The sequence below is a fragment of the Mus caroli genome, unplaced genomic scaffold (genome assembly GCF_978045245.1).
Source record: "Mus caroli unplaced genomic scaffold, Mus_caroli_1 scaffold_14, whole genome shotgun sequence".
Lineage (NCBI taxonomy): Eukaryota > Metazoa > Chordata > Mammalia > Rodentia > Muridae > Mus > Mus caroli.
In genome coordinates, this window is record NW_028227269.1 from 53,985,147 (window position 1) to 54,004,078 (window position 18,932).

General features: G+C 42.2%; 1 protein-coding gene across 1 annotated transcript in view; it reads left to right on the forward strand.

Moving 5' to 3' along the window:
- Brms1l (BRMS1 like transcriptional repressor) overlaps nucleotides 1-18,657 on the forward strand; it is a 33,814-nt gene extending 15,157 nt beyond the window's left edge. Inside the window, exons 5-10 of the mRNA XM_021179001.3 lie at nucleotides 9,385-9,481; nucleotides 10,409-10,492; nucleotides 10,719-10,783; nucleotides 12,450-12,489; nucleotides 15,076-15,202; nucleotides 17,085-18,657. Of these exons, the coding sequence (XP_021034660.1) occupies nucleotides 9,385-9,481; nucleotides 10,409-10,492; nucleotides 10,719-10,783; nucleotides 12,450-12,489; nucleotides 15,076-15,202; nucleotides 17,085-17,202 (531 nt within the window). The 3' untranslated portion in view covers nucleotides 17,203-18,657. The remainder of the gene's footprint in view (nucleotides 1-9,384; nucleotides 9,482-10,408; nucleotides 10,493-10,718; nucleotides 10,784-12,449; nucleotides 12,490-15,075; nucleotides 15,203-17,084) is intronic.
- Nucleotides 18,658-18,932: the final 275 nt, after the last annotated feature.

Consider the following 18,932-nt stretch of genomic DNA (forward strand, 5'->3'; position numbering starts at 1 on the left):
GTCGGTACTCTTAACCACTGAGCCATCTCTCCAGTCCCACTTTGCCCCTTCTTAGAATTGGGAACAATCACCCATGAAAGGAGTTACAGAGACAAAGTTTGGAGCTGAGACAAAAGGATGGACTATCTAGAGACTGCCATATCCAGGGATCCATCCCATAATTAGCCTCCAAACAATGACACCATTCCATACACTAGCAAGCCTTTGCTGAAAGGACCCTGATATAGCTGTCTCTTGTGAGACTAGGCTGGGGCCTTGCAAACACATAAGTGGATGCTCACAGTCAGTTATTGGATGTATCATAGGGCCCCCAAATGGAGGAGCTAGAGAAAGTACCCAAGGAGCTCAAGGGATCTGCAACCCTATAGGTGGAACAACATTATGAACTAACCAGTACCCCGGAGCTCTTGACTCTAGCTGCATATGTATCAAAAGATGGCCTAGTCGGCCATCACTGGAAAGAGAGGCCCATTGGACATGCAAACTTTATATGCCCCAGTACAGGGGAACGCCAGGGCCAAAAAGTGGGAATGGGTGGGTAGGGGAGTGGGGGGAGGGTATGGGGAACTTTTGGGATAGCATTGGAAATGTAATTGAGGAAAATACGTAATAAAAAAAATATTTAAAAAAAATCTAAAAAAGAAAAAAGAACCTGGGTATGGATCCCAGAATCCATGTAGTAGCCACATATAGCTGATAGTGCGTAGCTGTGACCTTAGTATTGGGTGATAAAGACAGCCAGATCCCTGGAACTTGCTGACCATGCACTGCAGCCCCGTTGGAGCGCTCCAGGTTCTGTGAGAGGCCTAGTCTCACATGCTAAGCTGGAAGGAGACTGAAGAAGACCCCTGACTTCGGCCTCTAGCCTCCATGTGCACTGACATGCTCATGCATAACACAGGAACACACAGACGTAGACAAGCTAAAGAGAAAGTTTGCTTTTCATTTGTAAGCATAGTAAATGTCTACTGATAAAATTTGAAAAATAAGTTTAAAGAAGGAACTGAAATCATAATTTACCATGCAGAGATAATCACTGTTAATAAGTGAACATATTTGTATATATTTTACAACATAGCAGGTTGTAAAATCTGAACAACTCTTCAGTATCCTAATGTATTTTCAAGCTGGGTTTCCTGTACATGCTGTGGTTCTAAACACTCTTTGAATGTTTGTTTCCGGCAGGTTCCGTGTACACATCCCTCTGAAGGCATAGGCTTATAGTGAAGACAAGCAGCGTGCTGTCCTGTTTCTAAACTCTGTGTCTCAGTGACAGCTTTCTGTGACGTTTCGATGTTGCCTCTGGAATTCGCCCCACATCTCTATCAGTTTTAGACAAGGCTAGCTTGTTAGCAGAAGCCTGGAGTTCCATTAGCTTCTTTAATCCGTTCTTCTTATATCCTTGTCTTATAGTTTTTGTTTTTGCCCTAGTTATAAATATTGTTCGTGAGCCAGAGTTACTGTCTCCCATGGACTCTTTCTGTGGTACAAATAATACCTGTTTCTACCATATCTATATGTGCAGAGGTTGATAATAACTATATTTAAAGAAAACAGTTCTTGTAATTAAGATGTACATTTGACCAGCTGGGCAGTGAGTTATAGTCTACTTCAACTTTTCCTGTACCTTTTGTTTCCACTGTGGGAGCTAAGTGATGCCTTCACTTTCACTGGCTTTGTTTCTTGGGACTGAGATTGAACCCAGGGTTCTGCACGTGTGGGTCAGGCACCCCACCCTGAGCTGGGTCCCTGGCCCTCTTGTTTTTAGGACACTTATTTGGTCAGACTGGCCTTGAACTCACCTGGTGGTTCAGGCCGGCCTTGAATTTCTGTAAGTTGTATTATCAGGCCTGACTTATCTGCTTTCTTTCTATTTTTCTCAGAACTTCCCACAGATCTATGAGTCTCTGGAGTTGTTGCTTTAAAAACCAAACCAAACATTACAATTTCATTGACACCCCTCACCCCGAGAAAAATTTAAGTGCATGTTACTGTAATAGGGTGCTGAGGGTTGTCTAGGTAGGGAGTTTCCCCAACTTGTTCTTTTTGACAAAGAATTGAGCATCTGTGATGGACCAAGCCACAAGGAGCATAATAAAGTGTCTTCTTCATTCTTTTGGGATGGGATGGGCCCTAAGGATGGAGTCGGCTAATGGAGCTGGCTTAGGTATTTTATAGGCCTAGGACCTCCTCTTCCCCATGTTGGTCTTGTTTTACCTGCCCATGATTTCCTCTTGCTTCTTCTCACTGTTTTCTGGGACAGGAAGCCGTCATCTCAGGGAGCTTGCCTTGGCTTTCTCTGCCTGTGTTCTCCTAATCCCTCTTCCATCACCTAATAAACTCAAGGGAAGTCTAAATAAACATGAGGCCTGTGGTCCATTCTCAGTTATCCTAGCTTTAAAGTCATGTCCTGAAAAGGTCAAACCAGCTTCTTTGTTTAAAGTGAAAGTAAAAGATGGTCTTACTGTGGCTTGCGCTTGTCTTGCTTGGAAGCCCTAATGCTGTTGCAGCTTTGCATCGTTGGTTAGGTGCTGCCTCCAGAGAGCCATTCCCCTAGCTCTCTGCCCCCTCCTGCCCTCCCTCCCGCCCTCCTCCTCTGTTCTGCCTCATTCTGCCCCATCTCCTTTATCCTGCTCCATCCTTCTCCATGCTTTCTAGGACAAATGACATTTCTGTTCTTATGAAGGTTCTTTAGCTACCACTTGGAAATCCCTCTACCCTCTGTCTCTTATGCAAGATCTCATTTCCTTTTTCAGTTTGGTAGAAGGTAGTTTTTGATGGTGAGGGCTTTGTAAGGCTTGGCTGAAGGTAGAGGGTGTGTTTCACTATCAGGGTTGGTGGGTTCTTGCTGATAGTGGCATTGCTGCTTTTGCTCTCCACTTAGGCTGGGTTTACTGAATGAACAAAGAGAGTAAGATAGAAGTAACTTTTATTTGACCTAGATTTCTGACTTATTTTGCTCATTAAAAGTGTTAATAACTGCTGCCCCCATTCAAGGAGAAAAAATCCTAGTTTATATTTTTAAGTTAGTAGAGTGTCAAGGAAACTGCCTTAACCTACTGTCGTGGCTGTCTAAACACACCGGGCCTCTCACTTGAGAACAGAGGTCTGTAGATGGTGTCATGGGTCCTCAGGACACCTGCTTCACTTTCTGAGATGGAATCTTGCTGTGGATCCAGGACTGGCCTTGCACTTCTGATCATTCACCCTCAGGATCCTTATCTCCTGAATGTGTACTGGGCCTGGACCTTACCTAGTGCCTTTGAGAAGTCATTTTGATTACTGCTCCTGACCTGTAAAGTTTCTTCCTCATCCTTGGTGTTGGGAAGTAGTGAGGCCTGGGGCTCTCTTTCACTGAGTATGTTGGATATTCAGGGGGACCTTTAAGATTTTGAGGTAAGATCTTCCTATGTAGCCAGACTGGCCTTGAACCTGTAGCAGTATTTCTGATGGACTTCCAAGTACCAAGCTTAGAGGAGTCCATTACTGTACCCAGTTTCAGGGGAGCCTTTTAATCAGGAAACATGTATCCCACTCTGAGAAAAACTTGTATCTTTAATTTCTTTTAGATTTAATTTTATAAACTGAATTCTTTAGCCCATTGAGGGAGGTTCTGAAGGTGACACAAGGGACTTACTCATACCAAGTATCTCTGAGCTACACATCCAGCCCTGTAGATATAATGAAACTGTTTTTCCGTTATCATCCATAGCCTTGTATTTACAGTTGATCTGAAAGTTTACTGTTGTAATTTTCCCACAGGCAGGCCTAAGTTTTAAAGGTTTGTTCTAAGTTGTTGTTGTTGTTTTTTTTTTTTTTTTAAATTACTTTGTGTGTGTGCATTTGTGTGGGTGGTGGATGTACCACAGTAGGCATGTGGAGGTCAGAGGACATCTTTGTAGAGGCAGGTCTTTTCTTCTACTTTTCCATAGGTTCTGGGGATCAAATTAAGTCACCAGGCTTGCACCACAAGTGCCTCTAACTGCTGAGCCATCCCCCCAGCCTAAGGTATTAATTAATTACTAAGACAAATACTCGTGTAGCTAAGCTAGTCTCAAAGTTACTTATGTAGCCAGGCTGGCCTTGAACTCCTGATCCTCCTGCCTTCACCTCCTAAGTCCTAGAATTATAGGCATGCACCATCAGTCCTGGCTGCTGTGCTGTGTCATTTCTGATCCTTCAAAATCTCCAATCCTGCAGGAGGTTGAGAACCGTGAGGCACTTAAGGCAAGAAACTACCAAAGGGGGGTTCATTCTGAACACAGGTCAGTGTGAAGTTAGTACAGAAGTGGAACCTTGGAATCATTGCCTTGGGAGTCCTTAGAATTGCCCTAAGGAGACTAGCAAAGATGTCAGCCTGGAAAAGGACTAAGAAATAGGTTCAGTTAGTCTAAATGTGAGGATGGAGGGCTTGGATCCCTTGTAAGTAGTCATCCATTGAGCAGAAAAACCACTGCAGGCACCTAGAGTTTTGTGTTCTCCCTCTCCAACCCTGCAATGTCCTCTGACTGCTCAAGTATGATTTTTCCCTCTCTCTCTTCAGGAGGCTTCTGAGGGTCTGGAAGGGTTGGAGAATAAGGAGACAATCTCTTTAAAAGGAGAATGTGAAGATTAATCTTCGTTGTCAGCTTGCCTGGTTTTAGAAACATATGTTGGGCATGTTTGTAAAGCTGTTTAAATGAGGGGGAAGACCCACCCTGAGTATGGCCAACAGCATTCCATGGCCTAGGGCTCTCTATTGAATAAGGAGGAAGTGAATTGGGCACTAGCATTATTTCTCTACTTCCTGACTGGATGTTATATGCCCAGCAGCCTCAGGCTGTAAGCCAGAATAAACTGTTCTTTCCTAAACTGCTTTTGCCACATATATATTTGTCCACAGGATTGACAAAAGTAATTAATTCAGGAAGGGGCTGAAATGAGAATAGATTCAAGGTGTTTTGTTCTGTAATTTTTCTTTTTCTGAAACAGGATAGTTTCGTGTATCTAATGGTATGCTTTTGTTTTTGTTTTTGTTTTTGGTTTTTTTGGTTTTTCGAGACAGGGTTTCTCTGTGTAGCCCTGGCTGTCCTGGAACTCACTCTGTAGACCAGGCTGGCCTCAAACTCAGAAATCCGCCTGCCTCTGCCTCCCAAGTGCTGGGATTAAAGGCGTGCACCACCACTGCCTGGCTTTTTTTTTTTTTTTGTTTTTAAAGACAAAATCTTGCTATGTAGCCTTGGCTAGCCAGAAACTTACTATGTAGACCAGGCTGGCTTTGAACTCTCTAGGGCTGGGGTTTAAAGTGTGTGCCATTAAGCTTGGTTTATGAGGTGCTTAGAATATAACCCAGGGCCTTGTACATACTAGACTAGCACTTTTACCAATTGAACTACATTCCCAGCCCTTCACTCCTCTGTTGGGAAACCCTGCTACTTAAGGTTGAAGTCTGCCATGTCTGGAAAGGCAGATCTGTATCTAATATTTTTTAGAAAGGCCTTGAAAGCTTCAAACGTTTCAGTTTCTTGTTGTAGTTTTTAAAAAATTAATTAATTAATTAATTATGTATACAATGTTTGTATGTTTGTGCCTGCACACCAGTAGAAGACACCAGATCTCATTACTGATGGTTGTGAGCCACCATGTGGTTGCTGGGAATTGAACTCAGGACCTCTGGAAGAACAGTGAGTGTTCTTAACCTCTGAGCCATCTCTCTAGCTCTTTTGTAGATTTTTAAAACAAATCATAAAGAATGATTAGTCGGGGGGCTGGAGAGATGGCTCAGTAGTTAAGGGCACTGGCTGATCTCTCAGAGGACCGGGTTCAGTCCCTAGTACCCACATGGCATTTCATACCTGCCACGGGCTGACCCGCTTGGAGTCCCTCAACTTGGGGATCAGAGTTCTGGTACTCAGGTGGGCAAGGAGTCGGCAAGTGACAAACAGACACGAACACAAGAGAGTGCTGAATCTGAGTGTAATCTTTCAAAGTGAGCATCAGACTTATATAGTCATTACAGAGGAAAACAAGGAAGTTAGGTGATACATCAGCCAAGATACATTGAGTCATCCAATGCATAATGACTCTTTATGAAAAACAGAGAAATGCATACATAAAAGCTGACAGGAACCAGGCAGTGTTTACAACTGAGATAAAAGCGGCCCTATCTAAAGTCAGCCATTTTAGGAGCCAGGAGTGAGGGTTTCACACCCTAGTCACAATTTTATTCTATTGTATAACCCACCACCAGGGGTCCCTTAGTAAGCTCCTAATTGTGCTATTCCTTGTGAAAACTTGTACAAGGGAGGTTCCACTCTTGCTAACCTTTTCATGAATAATACAATACTCTAGTTCCTCCTTAAACCACAACCCACCTTTTTCCTAGACCATGGGAGTGACTCGGCTGTTATTCTAAGTATCTGTGGGGAACTTCCATTTATCAGAGGAGCCCACCAACTTTCTTCTATTATGTAATATAGTCTGCCATACACGACTAATGAGAATTCTAAGTTTACTTTGTTAAACTTGCCCTGAGATTTCTAACTCTTATCTAGTAAAACTCAATGCCTGATTTCTTTCACTATCTCTTTATCAACACTAGAGGCATTTTGTCTGAATGAGTAGCATTCCCTATAATAAAACAATACTGAAAGAAAGCACACAAAACCCTCCACCGACTATCGCACGGACAAATCTGGACCACATCTGTAACGTCTTAATTTCAGTAGCACAATTCAGATATAGTTGGAATATTTTAGAAGACTTTTCATAAGTCAGAGGAACAAGCAAAAGGGAGTATTGAGAGCAGCATGTAATGAGACAGTTATTTTCACCCCATAGATGTTTATTTTGTGAACATATGTTTGCACGTTTATGTGCGTTATGACTGCATGTGCATATGTGTTCATGCAGATGTGGGGTCCAGAGGCTGACATCTGATGTCTTCCTCAGTTACTCTCCACTTTGGTTTTGGAGCTAGGGTCTCTTACTGAGCCTGGAGTTTGCTGGGTTGGCTAGACTGCCTAGCTGGTAAGCTCTAGGAATCATCCTGTCTCCCTCCCCAGCATGGGATCACAGGAATGGGCTACTAAACAAGGCCTTTCTAGTGAGTACTAGGAAGTCTAATTGGGGTCCTTGTGCTTGGATGACAAGCACTTTACTGACTATGCCATATCCCCAGTCCTTATATTTAGTGTTTTATTAAACATTTTAGTGTACAAGCAATAGGGTTCACTAGGATATATTCATATATTTGTACTTTTCCTTCATCCATCCGACCACCCTCTGTTGCCTTTCCTACATCTGCTGGTACAATTTTTCACATGACATTTGTTCCACTATAGCTTTCACCACAGCTGAGCCTCCGTGTTCAGATTAGATATGGCAAGTCCAGCACAGCCCACCATAGACAAACGATGATGCCTCTAACTCCTGTCTTTCCTCTACCATACAGACAAGACGGGGTGAAGATGAAGCCTAGTGGGAGAGCGCTTACCTAGCATGTTAAAGGCTCTTGTTCAATCCTTAGCACCACAAAAATATAAAACTGTGAATAAAATAGACAATGAGTAAATAGGTAGGTAGGTAGGTAGATCAATCGATTGATAGATAAAACCAATGGGGGCTAGAAAGGTGGCTCAGCAATTAAGAACATTGACTCTTCTTTCAGAGAACCCAATAGCACCCATATTTCAGCTCATAACCATTTGTTTGTAACTCCCTTCCAAGGAATCCATCACCCTCTTCTTGCCTCCTCAGACTCCAGACATGCAGGCAAGACACTCTTAACATAAAAATATATATGTAGTTTTAAATAATGATAGTAAAATAAATCACTGTCTTACCAGGTCAGGTTAAAACTCAGGGCTAAAAGGTCTAATTGTTTATAATTATATACCACTGTAGCTCTTTTTATAAAAAAAAGCCATAAAATATATATAAATATAACCCAGAGGGCCTTTCATAAAAGCCTATAAGGCTGAGCATGGTAGAGAAGGTGTGTAACTCCAGTTCCATGGATGGTTGAGGCAGTCCGATCCCAGGTTAACGGGCTACCTTTTCTCCAGACTGATCTCGGGGTCAGCATGAACAATTTAGTAAGATTCCGTCACAAACTGAAAGTCAAAGCTGGCTGCTATAGGTCAGTGGTAGCCACTTGCACAGCATGTACAAGGCCCTAGGTTTAGTCGCTAACATGAAGTTAGAGAGGGGACAAGCCGCTAACAGAATCACAAGCCACTCACCACAACATTACTTCAAGTCAATACTGGAATGCTATAGATATGAGCATCTTATGAAATCTCTCGTAAGACAAGACTTCTTGTGGGGAAAGTTGGGGACGGCCACACTCTTACAGGTAGCAGGTCTGTGTGTTGATTGTGAGTTCTTCTGATACAGATTTCAAATTTAATCTGCACAAACCTGAAGGTTATATATACTGTATGTATCTTCTACTGGTTTGTTTGTTTATCTACCTCTTTATTTACTGTCTATTTTATTCACGGTTTTATATTTTTGTGGTACTTAGGATTGAACAAGAGCCTTTAACATGCTAGGTAAGCGCTCCCCGTTAGGCTTCATCCTCACCCCATCTTGTCTGTTTTAGCAAGTGAGTCTGATGTAATTAATCTATACTTTTATACTTGAGTTATCATACTACATTTTTATAAGTCAATTTATTGCTTTAGTATATTCTAACTGAAATATATTTATTGAGTTACTTTAAATGGCTCTAAAATTTGCACCTAAATATTTTTTGTGATATATTGCTGTATTTAATATGATGTAGATACAGTAAAACCCAATATGATCTATTTTACTTAATTAAAAATTTTATTTAGTTTTTTAATCCGTGTGTGTGCGCGCCTGTGCACATGTGTGCACGCGTGCGCCCATCTGTGGAGAGCATCAAATCCCCTGGAGCTGGAGTTACAGATGGCTTTGAGTTCTTAGCTGGGCGCTGAACCTGGGTCCTCTGCAAGAGCAACAAGTGACCTGAGCCATTTCTCCGGCTTCAATTTAGATATTCTTAAGCAGGATGCTATTTTACTTAGTTAAATCTGATTTTATAACTGACCCCTGGTTTTATTTCTTTTATATACTGAAAATTTTTCTTCAAAAATTTTAATTTGGGGGCTAAGATGTAGCTCAGAGGCGAGCACTTACCTAGCAGGCACGTACCCTTGCTTCAATTCTCAGAACAGGGGTGGGGATGGGGGGCAAAAATAATTTAGATAAATGAAAAAAGCAAATGCAACAACTATTTATTAAACCAAACCAAACCAAACCAAAAACCAAAACAAACCAAAGCCACCATATATTAGCATATGCTAAGTCATTTGGTATTGCTAGTTAAGATAAACTGGTGTTTCTTTCTTTTCACTTAAGTGTCATGTTTCTTTCCAGAGTGAAAAGCTTTTGTTATATGATACAGTCCAGAGTGAGCTTGAGGAGAAGATAAGAAGGCTTGAGGAGGACAGGCACAGCATCGACATTACCTCAGGTCAGGGCTGCCGTGTGGTGTGGTGTCCCCAAAAGCCTCAGTCTTCTCCAGTGGATGCTATGCAAATGCAGTGTCCCAGCCGGAGGGAACAGGGGGAGACTTCTGAAGAGCGAGATCAAGTCGAGTCTGTTCCTTGGATTCAGAGGCACACTCTAGAAAAGGGACAGCATAGGAAAAGGGACAGACCAGCAGTGTGACAGGAGCTAGCCACGGGACTTGCTGGAAGACAGCTTCCTGTGTTCTTCCAGGCGAGTGGGTAAATGTTTGAGGGCGGTGGGTGTTGCCTTGGAGAAAGGAAACCCTACTATGATGATTAGACCCAGTCCGAGTGCAGTGTGGCCATTTCAGGACGACTACAGGGAAGTTCTCTGTCGGGCACTGGCAGAGGTTTTACTAGATTGGCTCACAGTTCTTGAGTAGGTATTACTGGCTTTGTCTTTGGATTTTGCTTCTTTGCTGTAGTTGGGACAGATGTGGTGAGGTCAGTGTGGGTGCTTGGTTCATGAGTTAGGTGTCTGTGGACAGTTGACTAGTTTTTCTAAATGGGTGTCCTTGTATGGAAAACTGAAGTAAAAAGCATAGCTACACCAACCTCAGGGCACCCACTAGAAAGATGGCTCAGAGGAGAGGTGCTTGCCTCCAGGGCTGGCAACCTGAATTTGATCCCCAGCACCCATGCGGTGCAAGGAGAGAACACACCCTCCTAAGTTGCCCTCTGACCTCCATGTGTACCTTGCGGTGTGCAAGCGTGTAGGCAACACACACTATGTATAAATAAATCCGTGTGGAAAATGAAAATGAAGCACCTCTGTGTGCAGGTCCCCTGGAGATTTGTATGTAAACAAGCAGTAAATGTGAAAGTCTGTGCTGCCTGCCCTTTCTTCGTGTGGCCACTGGAAATGAGCTCCCGCTCTGATTCCCTTGCAGAACTGTGGAATGACGAGCTTCAGTCAAGGAAAAAGAGGAAGGATCCTTTCAGCCCCGACAAGAAGAAGCCGGTCGTTGTCTCAGATATCCTTTCTGCACTCTGGGAACCATTTCGGCTTTGAAATGGCTGTGCCGGGTGCACAGGGCGGAGGAGACACAGCGGCTCATGGTGCACTGTGGTCAGTTTGTACAGGTGCTTTTGAGGCAAGGTCTTGTATGTAGCCCAGGCTGGCCTTGAACCCATAGCCTTCCTGCATCAGTTCACTGGGTCTGTGATGTTCTTGCTGCAAGTTGACCTTGACGCCTCAACGTCCATATATAGTTTATATGCTGCAGGATCTCGATATTCTTGAGGACTGGACGACAATTAGGAAGGTATGGTTAGCGAATGGTGTGGCAGAAGTGCATTTTTAAAAAAAAAATTTTTATTAGATATTTTCTTCATTTACATTTCAAATGCTATCCCAAAAGTCCCCTATACCCTCCTCCTGCCCTGCTCCCCTACCCACCCACTCCCACTTCTTGGCCTTGGCGTTCCCCTGTACTGGGGCATATACAGTTTGCAAGACCAAGGGGCCTCTCTTCTCAGTGATGGCCGACTAGGCCATCTTCTGCTACTTATGCAGCTAGAGACATGAGCTCTAGGGGGTACTGGTTAGTTCATATTGTTGTTCCACCTATAGGGTTGCCCTTCAGCTCCTTGGGTGCTTTCTCTAGCTCCTCCATTTGGGGGCCCTGTGTTCTATCCTATAGATGACTGTGAGCATCCACTTCTGTATTTGCCAGGCACTGCATAGCCTTACAGGAGACAGCTATATCAGGGTCCTTTCAGCAAAATCTTGCTGGCCTATGCAATAGTGTCTGGCTTTGGTGGCTGATTATGGGATGGATCCCCTGTTGGGGTAGTCTCTGAATGGTCCATCCTTTCATCTTAGCTCCAAACTTTGTCTCTGTAACTCCTTCCATGGGTATTTTATTCTAGGGAGGAATGAAGTATCCACACGCAGAAGTACATTTTTATACTCTACCTTTTAAGAGTATATCAATATATGAAAATGAAATTGTTGTAAATATGCTTTGCTTAACATGGGCTGTAGAATATTGTAAGAATTAGAGACAATGTCAGTAATTTGTATTTGTTCCTGTAGTAGTGTATCAATTTATACAAGTGTATGGAATAGCATATGTTTAGTTTGCCTAGAGTGTTAGGGTTCAGAGCTTTTCTGTTTCTGGAGTATAGAAGGCACCTAGTAAATATTTTTTGAATAAATGCATTGAACCTATGTGTTTTATATTAATAATTATTGAGGTGTGACTCTTTGATGCTTGTTTACGAATGGAGCTGTGTATCTTGTCATCTTTTTACTTTTTATTTATTTCTATTACCATTTTTATTTTTTATTTCGCTTAGACTGCCCTAGAAGTCAATTTGTAGCCCCGGTTGTCTTTGAACTTGAAAGCCTCCTTTCTTGGCCTTCTTGGGAATTGGGTTACAAGGTTTGAGGCTTGCCTTCCTATTCAAAATTCCCATTTTGCGGCTGGAGAGATGACTCAGTGGTTAAGAGCACTCACTGCTTTCCAGAGGTCCTAAGTTCAATTCCCAGCAACCATATGGTGGCTCACAATCAACTGTAATGAAATCCGATGCCCTCTTCTGGTGTGTCTGAGGGGAGTGACAGTATATTCACATACATAAATATCTTTAAAATATAAAAAAAATTCCCATTTTTATAAATGGTCCAGAGAACATATTTCAGCTATTAATAGTGTCTATGGACGGAGGTGTTCTTTATGACTTATGATACCGTTAGCCTGGAGGTCGGGATGACTCAGTTCTGGCGTGCTTGCCTGACTTGCTTGCCTAGCATGTGTGACGCCTTGGGTTCTTCCCCTATCACCAGAAGAAAATGAGAACAGCCAATGTTTATATTTTATTCTGTTAGCGAACTAATTGAGGACACTGTATGTATTATAAATCACAAAGTCTATTTTCAGTCTGAATTCAGATTTCTTTCTCCCCTTCGCCCATCTTTTTTCTTAGGCAATGGCTACGTTGGGTCCACACCGAGTTAAGACAGAGCGTAAGTTATATGAGTTGTGACATATTCTGTGGAGAACTGTTCCGTCAGGGTGGTTAAATCCCCTGCATATTGAAGAGGAGCCCAGCAGTGGTTCCTTCCGTTAGCCGGCGATCTCTGTAACTCACATAAGGAATCAGGAGTCTCCTGCTTCCTGTAAAAGTTTGAAAGTTTCCAGTGCTGTGTATGTCTTCTTTCTTTCATTGTTTTTGTTGGTTTGTTTGTTTTTTTGTTTTGTTTTTTTGTTTTTTTGTTTTTCGAGACAGGATTTCTCTATGTAGTCCTGGCTGTTCTGGATCTCACTCTGTAGACCAGGCTGGCCTCAAACTCAGCAATCCTCCTGCCTCTGCCTCCCAAGTGCTGGGATTAAAGGCATGTACCACCACTGCCCCACGTTTTATTTTGAAATAGATCTTTTCTAAAATTATGACCTGTTTGCTGTTGACTCCTGAGTGCTAAGATTATATATGGTTGGGTTTTTTTTTAGCCTTTTTATTTTTTTACAACTAAGACAACTGCCCAAGTTGTAATGAACATTGGTCTCTAAGGGCTTTTGTTGTTGTTTATAGATTTTTTTTTTGTAATTCTTTAGTAGATTATAATGGGATTATAATGGGGTTAGATTAAAAATATCTTTTAAATATTAAGGAAAAGAATTTCTTATTCCATTTCAAAAGTTTTTTTAGTTTGTTTGGTTTTTGTTGTTGTTGTTTTGTTTTTTGTTTTTTGTTTTGGTTTTTTGAGACAGGGTTTCTCTGTGTAGTCCTGGCTGTCCTGGAACTCACTCTGTAGACCAGGCTGGCCTCGAACTCAGAAATCCGCCTGTCTCTGCCTCCCGAGTGCTGGGATTAAAGGCGTGGGCCACCATGCCCAGCTTCAAAAGTATATTTAAGAGATATTTATCTTTAAGAGTGCTCTAATTATTTTCTCTCTCTCAATGGTTCCTTTAAACTTTATTTCATATCAGGAAATCACACCTATATACTGCCCTTGACTGGAGAGTCAGATGCTTAAGTCTCTAGAATGTTTTGAGTCATTAATTTGGGGGGAGGTGTGTGTGTGTGTGTGTGTGTGTGTGTGTGTGTGTGTGTACATGTGGTTATGTGTGTGGTTGCACGAGTGTGTCTGTGGTGCTAGAGATTTGTCCTTGATGGCTTTCTACCTTACTAATGGACGCAAGTTTCCTTATTGAGTAGTGTTGCTTCTGGTAAGCCTGGCTCCTGTGAATGTCCTGGGGAGCCCTAGTTTCTGCTCCCTGTGCTGGGATTACAGGCTGCTGCTATGCCTGCCTGACTTTTATGTGCTTCTGCTCCTCAGACTATTGATTAACCGCCATTGGTTAAGAGTCCCACCACCCAGCGGAATGGCTCTGGTTTCCCGCCCGTGTTTAGCTTAACTTTGTACTGCGTTTCTTTATGATACTCACCACCATTTGTACATTTTACTTTATTTTTAGTGATGATAAATTCCACAATTCTTTTTAAAGAAAAAAGTATTGCGCTTGTGCATGTGGGGGTTTTTGGGAGGAGAGAGAGAGAGAGAGAGAGAGAGAGAGAGAGAGAGAGAGAGAATGAATGAGAGATAGATAGATCACATGCATGCCATGGCACATGTGTGAAGAACAGAGGATAGCTTTGAGAGTTGGTTCTTGGTTCTTCTCTTTCACTTGGGGTTTGACATCAGACTCAGGTTACGAGGCTTGCATGGCATGCGTGTTTACCTGCTGAGCCGTCTCACTGGCTGCTGGCTCCTGTCTCTTTACTTAGTCTTCCCTCAGCACCCAGCACAGCTCCTTGTGCATAGGATGGACTCAGACATGGAATGAATGAATGAATGAATGGCTGTAAAACAAGCACACATGTACGTATCACTACTTCCTATATACTAGAGACGTTTTTAGGGTCTTGGAGAAACAGTGGGGAAGGAGATAAACTGAGAGCCTCCTTTCAGGAGGTGAAGTCCTATGTTTGTAACTCAGTAAGTTAGTATCAGATAATGACGAGGATTATGAAGTCCTTGGGAAGTTGTGTTGGTGATTTCCTAAGAAGGGACAGTATGAATGGTGAAGGTGCTGCCGGTGTGTGGTGTGAGTGTGACAATCACATGGATGTGTTTCCATAAGGAACATGTTTTCCCTGCAGTAGTTTACCCACTCATGCCAAGCCATTCTGAGAGTCGGAAATGCTGTTCTACTTAGGATGATTGAAGTTCTGGGGACTTCTCATTAAACATTATATTCTGCTTGTTTCCAAGTATGAGATGCCTTATACGGGAGATTTGAAAAGTAATTTCAAATCTCTGGAATATAACAATTTGAATTTTTCAGGGCTGTTTAAAAATGGTGCTGGTAATCAGTCACTTATGCGCTTGCCTACCCTTGTGGCCCTGCTTCTCTGTCATTGCTGACCTTTGTTTGCATTGGATAGGAAACGATAAAAGTAAGAGGGGCTCTTGTTCTTATTACATTTTAGGTTTCAGTATGAGAATATTGCAAATGTTTTTACACACATATATGTGCATGCATTACTGTTGTCATTTACAGTTCTGACTGTCTTATTAACATACCGGTTACTTAACTCATCCCTTTAGCACCTGTGAAACTGGAGAAACATCTGCACAGTGCCAGATCGGAAGAGGGAAGACTGTATTACGATGGTGAATGGTATATACGTGGACAGACGATATGTATTGATAGAAAAGATGAGTGTCCCACAAGGTAAGAGGCTTCCTGACACTGCATTGCTGCTGAGCATTGCTGTTCCACCTGCTGTCAGTCAATCGTTGCAGCCTCTGGAGGATACTTGTGCATCATTAGTTCCTCTGGGTCCTTTTTACTTGAGTAAGATCCAATCATGGGTGCACAATCGTTAATATTTATATAGTAGACGTTGATCACAGCATTAACATAGTGGATATGCTTGGGATTATTTATCCTTAAGTGATCCTGTTTATTAATTCTTACAGTGTAATTCATTGTTGTGATCCTAATATAATGACTTTCAAACCAGACTATTAAGAATTTTTGGTGGGCCTATTAATTGTTAATTCTTCTGGTGCCACCACTTGAGTTCTGTAGATAAAGAACCCTGTCTATCAGCCAGCCGTGCCGCACAGTTGTCAGACAGAGTTCTTGGTTAGTAGACACACAGCCCCGGTTTCAGTCCGCAGCACTTCATGAACTGGGCAGGGTGGAGAGCCTGTAATCCCAGAACTAGGGAAGTGGAAACAGGAAGATCAGGAGTTCAAGGCCAGTCTTAGCTGTGGGCATCTCTGCAAGTGCCACAGGCCACAGCTTAGAATAATGACCTATATGAAGCAAGAAGAAAATCTGGTTCAGTGTGACTTAGTAGCCGGTATTGGTGCAGACTTCTAGAGACTGGTTCTAGGCTGTTTATTTTAGGCATATTTTAGTGCAATTTGGGAAAAAAAACCTTTTCCTAGTGTAACACAAATCCTGCACAAGGAGGCATAATTACATTGAACTCTTCTCAAAAAGTACATGCCACTTCTTCCATGAAGATGGGTTCTAGAGGTGGGCTATGTGTGCTATCTTAACCGCCTAGGTGAAGGTCTAGTGTTTTTTCCCAGTCATACAGACAGTGCAGAGGTCACGGAGACTATTAACCCTCTCCAGTCCTATGTGTGGGAGCCTGGGAGAACTCCTGGCCATCCAGGGAGCACAAAGATCACCCAGGCTATTAGCCACCTCCAATCCCAGACTTCTGGGTGGAGAACCTGCATGTTTAACATTCCTGGTTTCTCTCTAGGTTATCTTTGGGCACAAGGACCTCTGTGCTCCCAACACAATAGCTACAAATAGAGTTGGGGGGGGGTAACCTGGGATACAAGAGACTATAGTTCAGACAAAAATATTAATTAAGGCAACAGAGGAAAGGGAAATTAGTAAAAATGTGACGAGTATTTAGTGAGCTTGAGAGGTGGTTCCGCTGCTGAGAGCGGCTCCCCAAGAAGACCAGGTTGGTTCCCAGCACCGCATCTGTCAGGCAGCTCTAGCTCTGGTAGTCTGACTCTTCTGGTTTCTGTGGACACTGCTCTCAGTTTGTATACTATGCAGCTAAAACCTTCATACACATAAACCAAAGGCCAAAAATAAACCTCAGAAAAGGAGTACTTTGTAATTAAAATATAACTTTAAAACTAGAAATTGTGTTTTTAAGTGGTAATCTAGACTTACGGTTTATATAATTGTTTATATAGCCTATAAATTATCTTGCTGTGATCTTTTGGAAATATTAATGAGTTACTGCCTTCATCCTTTATGGTAAATTCTTAGAGTATCAGCTTTCTACAGTATTTCTAGATAACAACATTTGAGTTGCTAGCGCAGCATCTGGTAAGTAAACATGCTGAGCCTACTGTAGCTGATATGAAACCGTGTTTCTAAACTGGTAATCTGAAGATTAGTATAAACCGGGTGGAGGCAGAGGGAAGGCAAGCTCAGGGCCAACCTGGGCTAGAAGGGCATGCCTTTAAAAATATAAGGAAAAAGAAAAGAGAAATCAACCCCCAGTAATAATAAAATAAATCGAAATGAAATGAGCCACATTGTAATTCATTCTTTTTATTTTCTTTTTTAGTGCTGTAATTACAACAATTAACCATGATGAAGTTTGGTTTAAGAGGCCTGATGGAAGCAAATCTAAGCTTTACATTTCACAGCTACAGAAAGGAAAATACTCAATTAAACATTCGTAATCACGCTCTAAGTGTTCCCCACATCTACCTTGTTAGTGTTACCAAGTGTAATGTGCCATGGAAGCCAAGGGAATGCACTCAGCAGCTTAATAATTTCATCCAGTCACGAGAGAATGTGTCTTCTAGGTAGTGCTCCAAGTAGACCCCATATTAGTAAGTCATTAAGAGAAATAGTGATAAACTCTAATCATGACCGTCGCGTTTATTTGCCTCGCAGGTCCCGTGCCAACAGGTCTGTTTGGTATGTATTTCTTTCTCAGTGTTGCTTCATTCTGTGTCTTACTCATGTGAGTGTGTCTCACCTCTAATGAACTACAGTGCAGTCGTCTGCAGTTTTAAATCCCCACCGCTGCCACTCTGTGTTTGTACAGAAGACTGATGAGAGGTTTCCTATGAATGATTTGTATTAGTGCATTAGTTTCAATCAGAACTGAAATGTATACATAAGTGTGAGTGCGTCTATACAGTGTCCCCAGCCGTCTTAGAACCGATGGCCTACCTGTACAATCTCGTCTTACCCCAAATTCAACTGTTGGGTTTTCGAAGAAAAGGGAGCACTTTTCTAGACTCCTTTTCCTTCTCTTCTTCCTGGATGGCGGTGACCTCTTCTGCAGATCATATTTTGTGTTTATTAGTAGCAGTGTGTCAAGTGTGACCATGTTGCTGCCTGTGTTTCTTCTGAGCTTTTAGAGGGGCAGGTATCCTGCCTGGTGTTTATGATGCGCAGTGACAAGTGGCTGGCAGTATTGTCGTGCTTTCTGCACATCTGAACTTTTGAAGATTTTACTAAGCATTATCCAGAGGCAAAACTAGATCCTTATTCTAATTTTATTGCTAGAGTGGAATACATATAGATACTTCCCTTAACTCTATCATCCCCCAAATTAGCTTTTTTTTAAAAAAAAAAAAAAGTGTTTTTAACACTTTAAGGCCATTTGGTGCAATTTAGAAAACGTTGGCCTCCCTTCCCTTAGCCATATTCAGAATGAACTTGGAAGCCTCTGGAACTGTGCAGGAAACCGGAGCCCTCAGCCCGGCGGCACAGTTGGCTACAGCGTGTGTGCAGGGTACAGCCAAATGAAGTACTCTGCTGGTCTCAAGCACTTTAATTTCTGTTACAGTGTATTTAAGAGGATGAGGAAGACTCACTCAACACTCCTCAAAGGAGTCTGCATGATTCCGTTAGTTCCTTATGACTTTACCTCTGCAGACATTCCCTGCAGGTTACTACTCCACAGTTGCCAAATTGTAACCGTCTGACTTTTGAAGTTCAGTATCAGCAACATTGTGCTGCTCTGTTCTGTTTCTGATCACCCTTAGTGGCTGTGCAGACTGTCCCAATCCAGTAGCATTTGGCAGTGCTTATAAATATATATATATATATATGATGTTTGATAAGCATTTTTAATGAGATTTGTATTTTTAAATTTAGTATGTAATAAAAAGAAGTGTTTGAACGTCATTTGTAGTGTTGTGTGTTACTTATTCATACTCAAACTCAGTTGTTTATACCCAGTCCTCTTGCTTGTGCTGACATCAGCAGGCCCTCTGTGCTGGGGAAGGGCTTCTGCTTGTCTTCCCACACGTGCACCTCTATGAAGCATATGTAGGTGTTCAAGAAGCTAAGTTATATTTAACTAAAAACACACATGCAGTTGTGTTATACTTTAATAAGTATACTCCATTTTGAAATTTTAACCAGAAAAAAATTTATTTCTCACACTTACCAT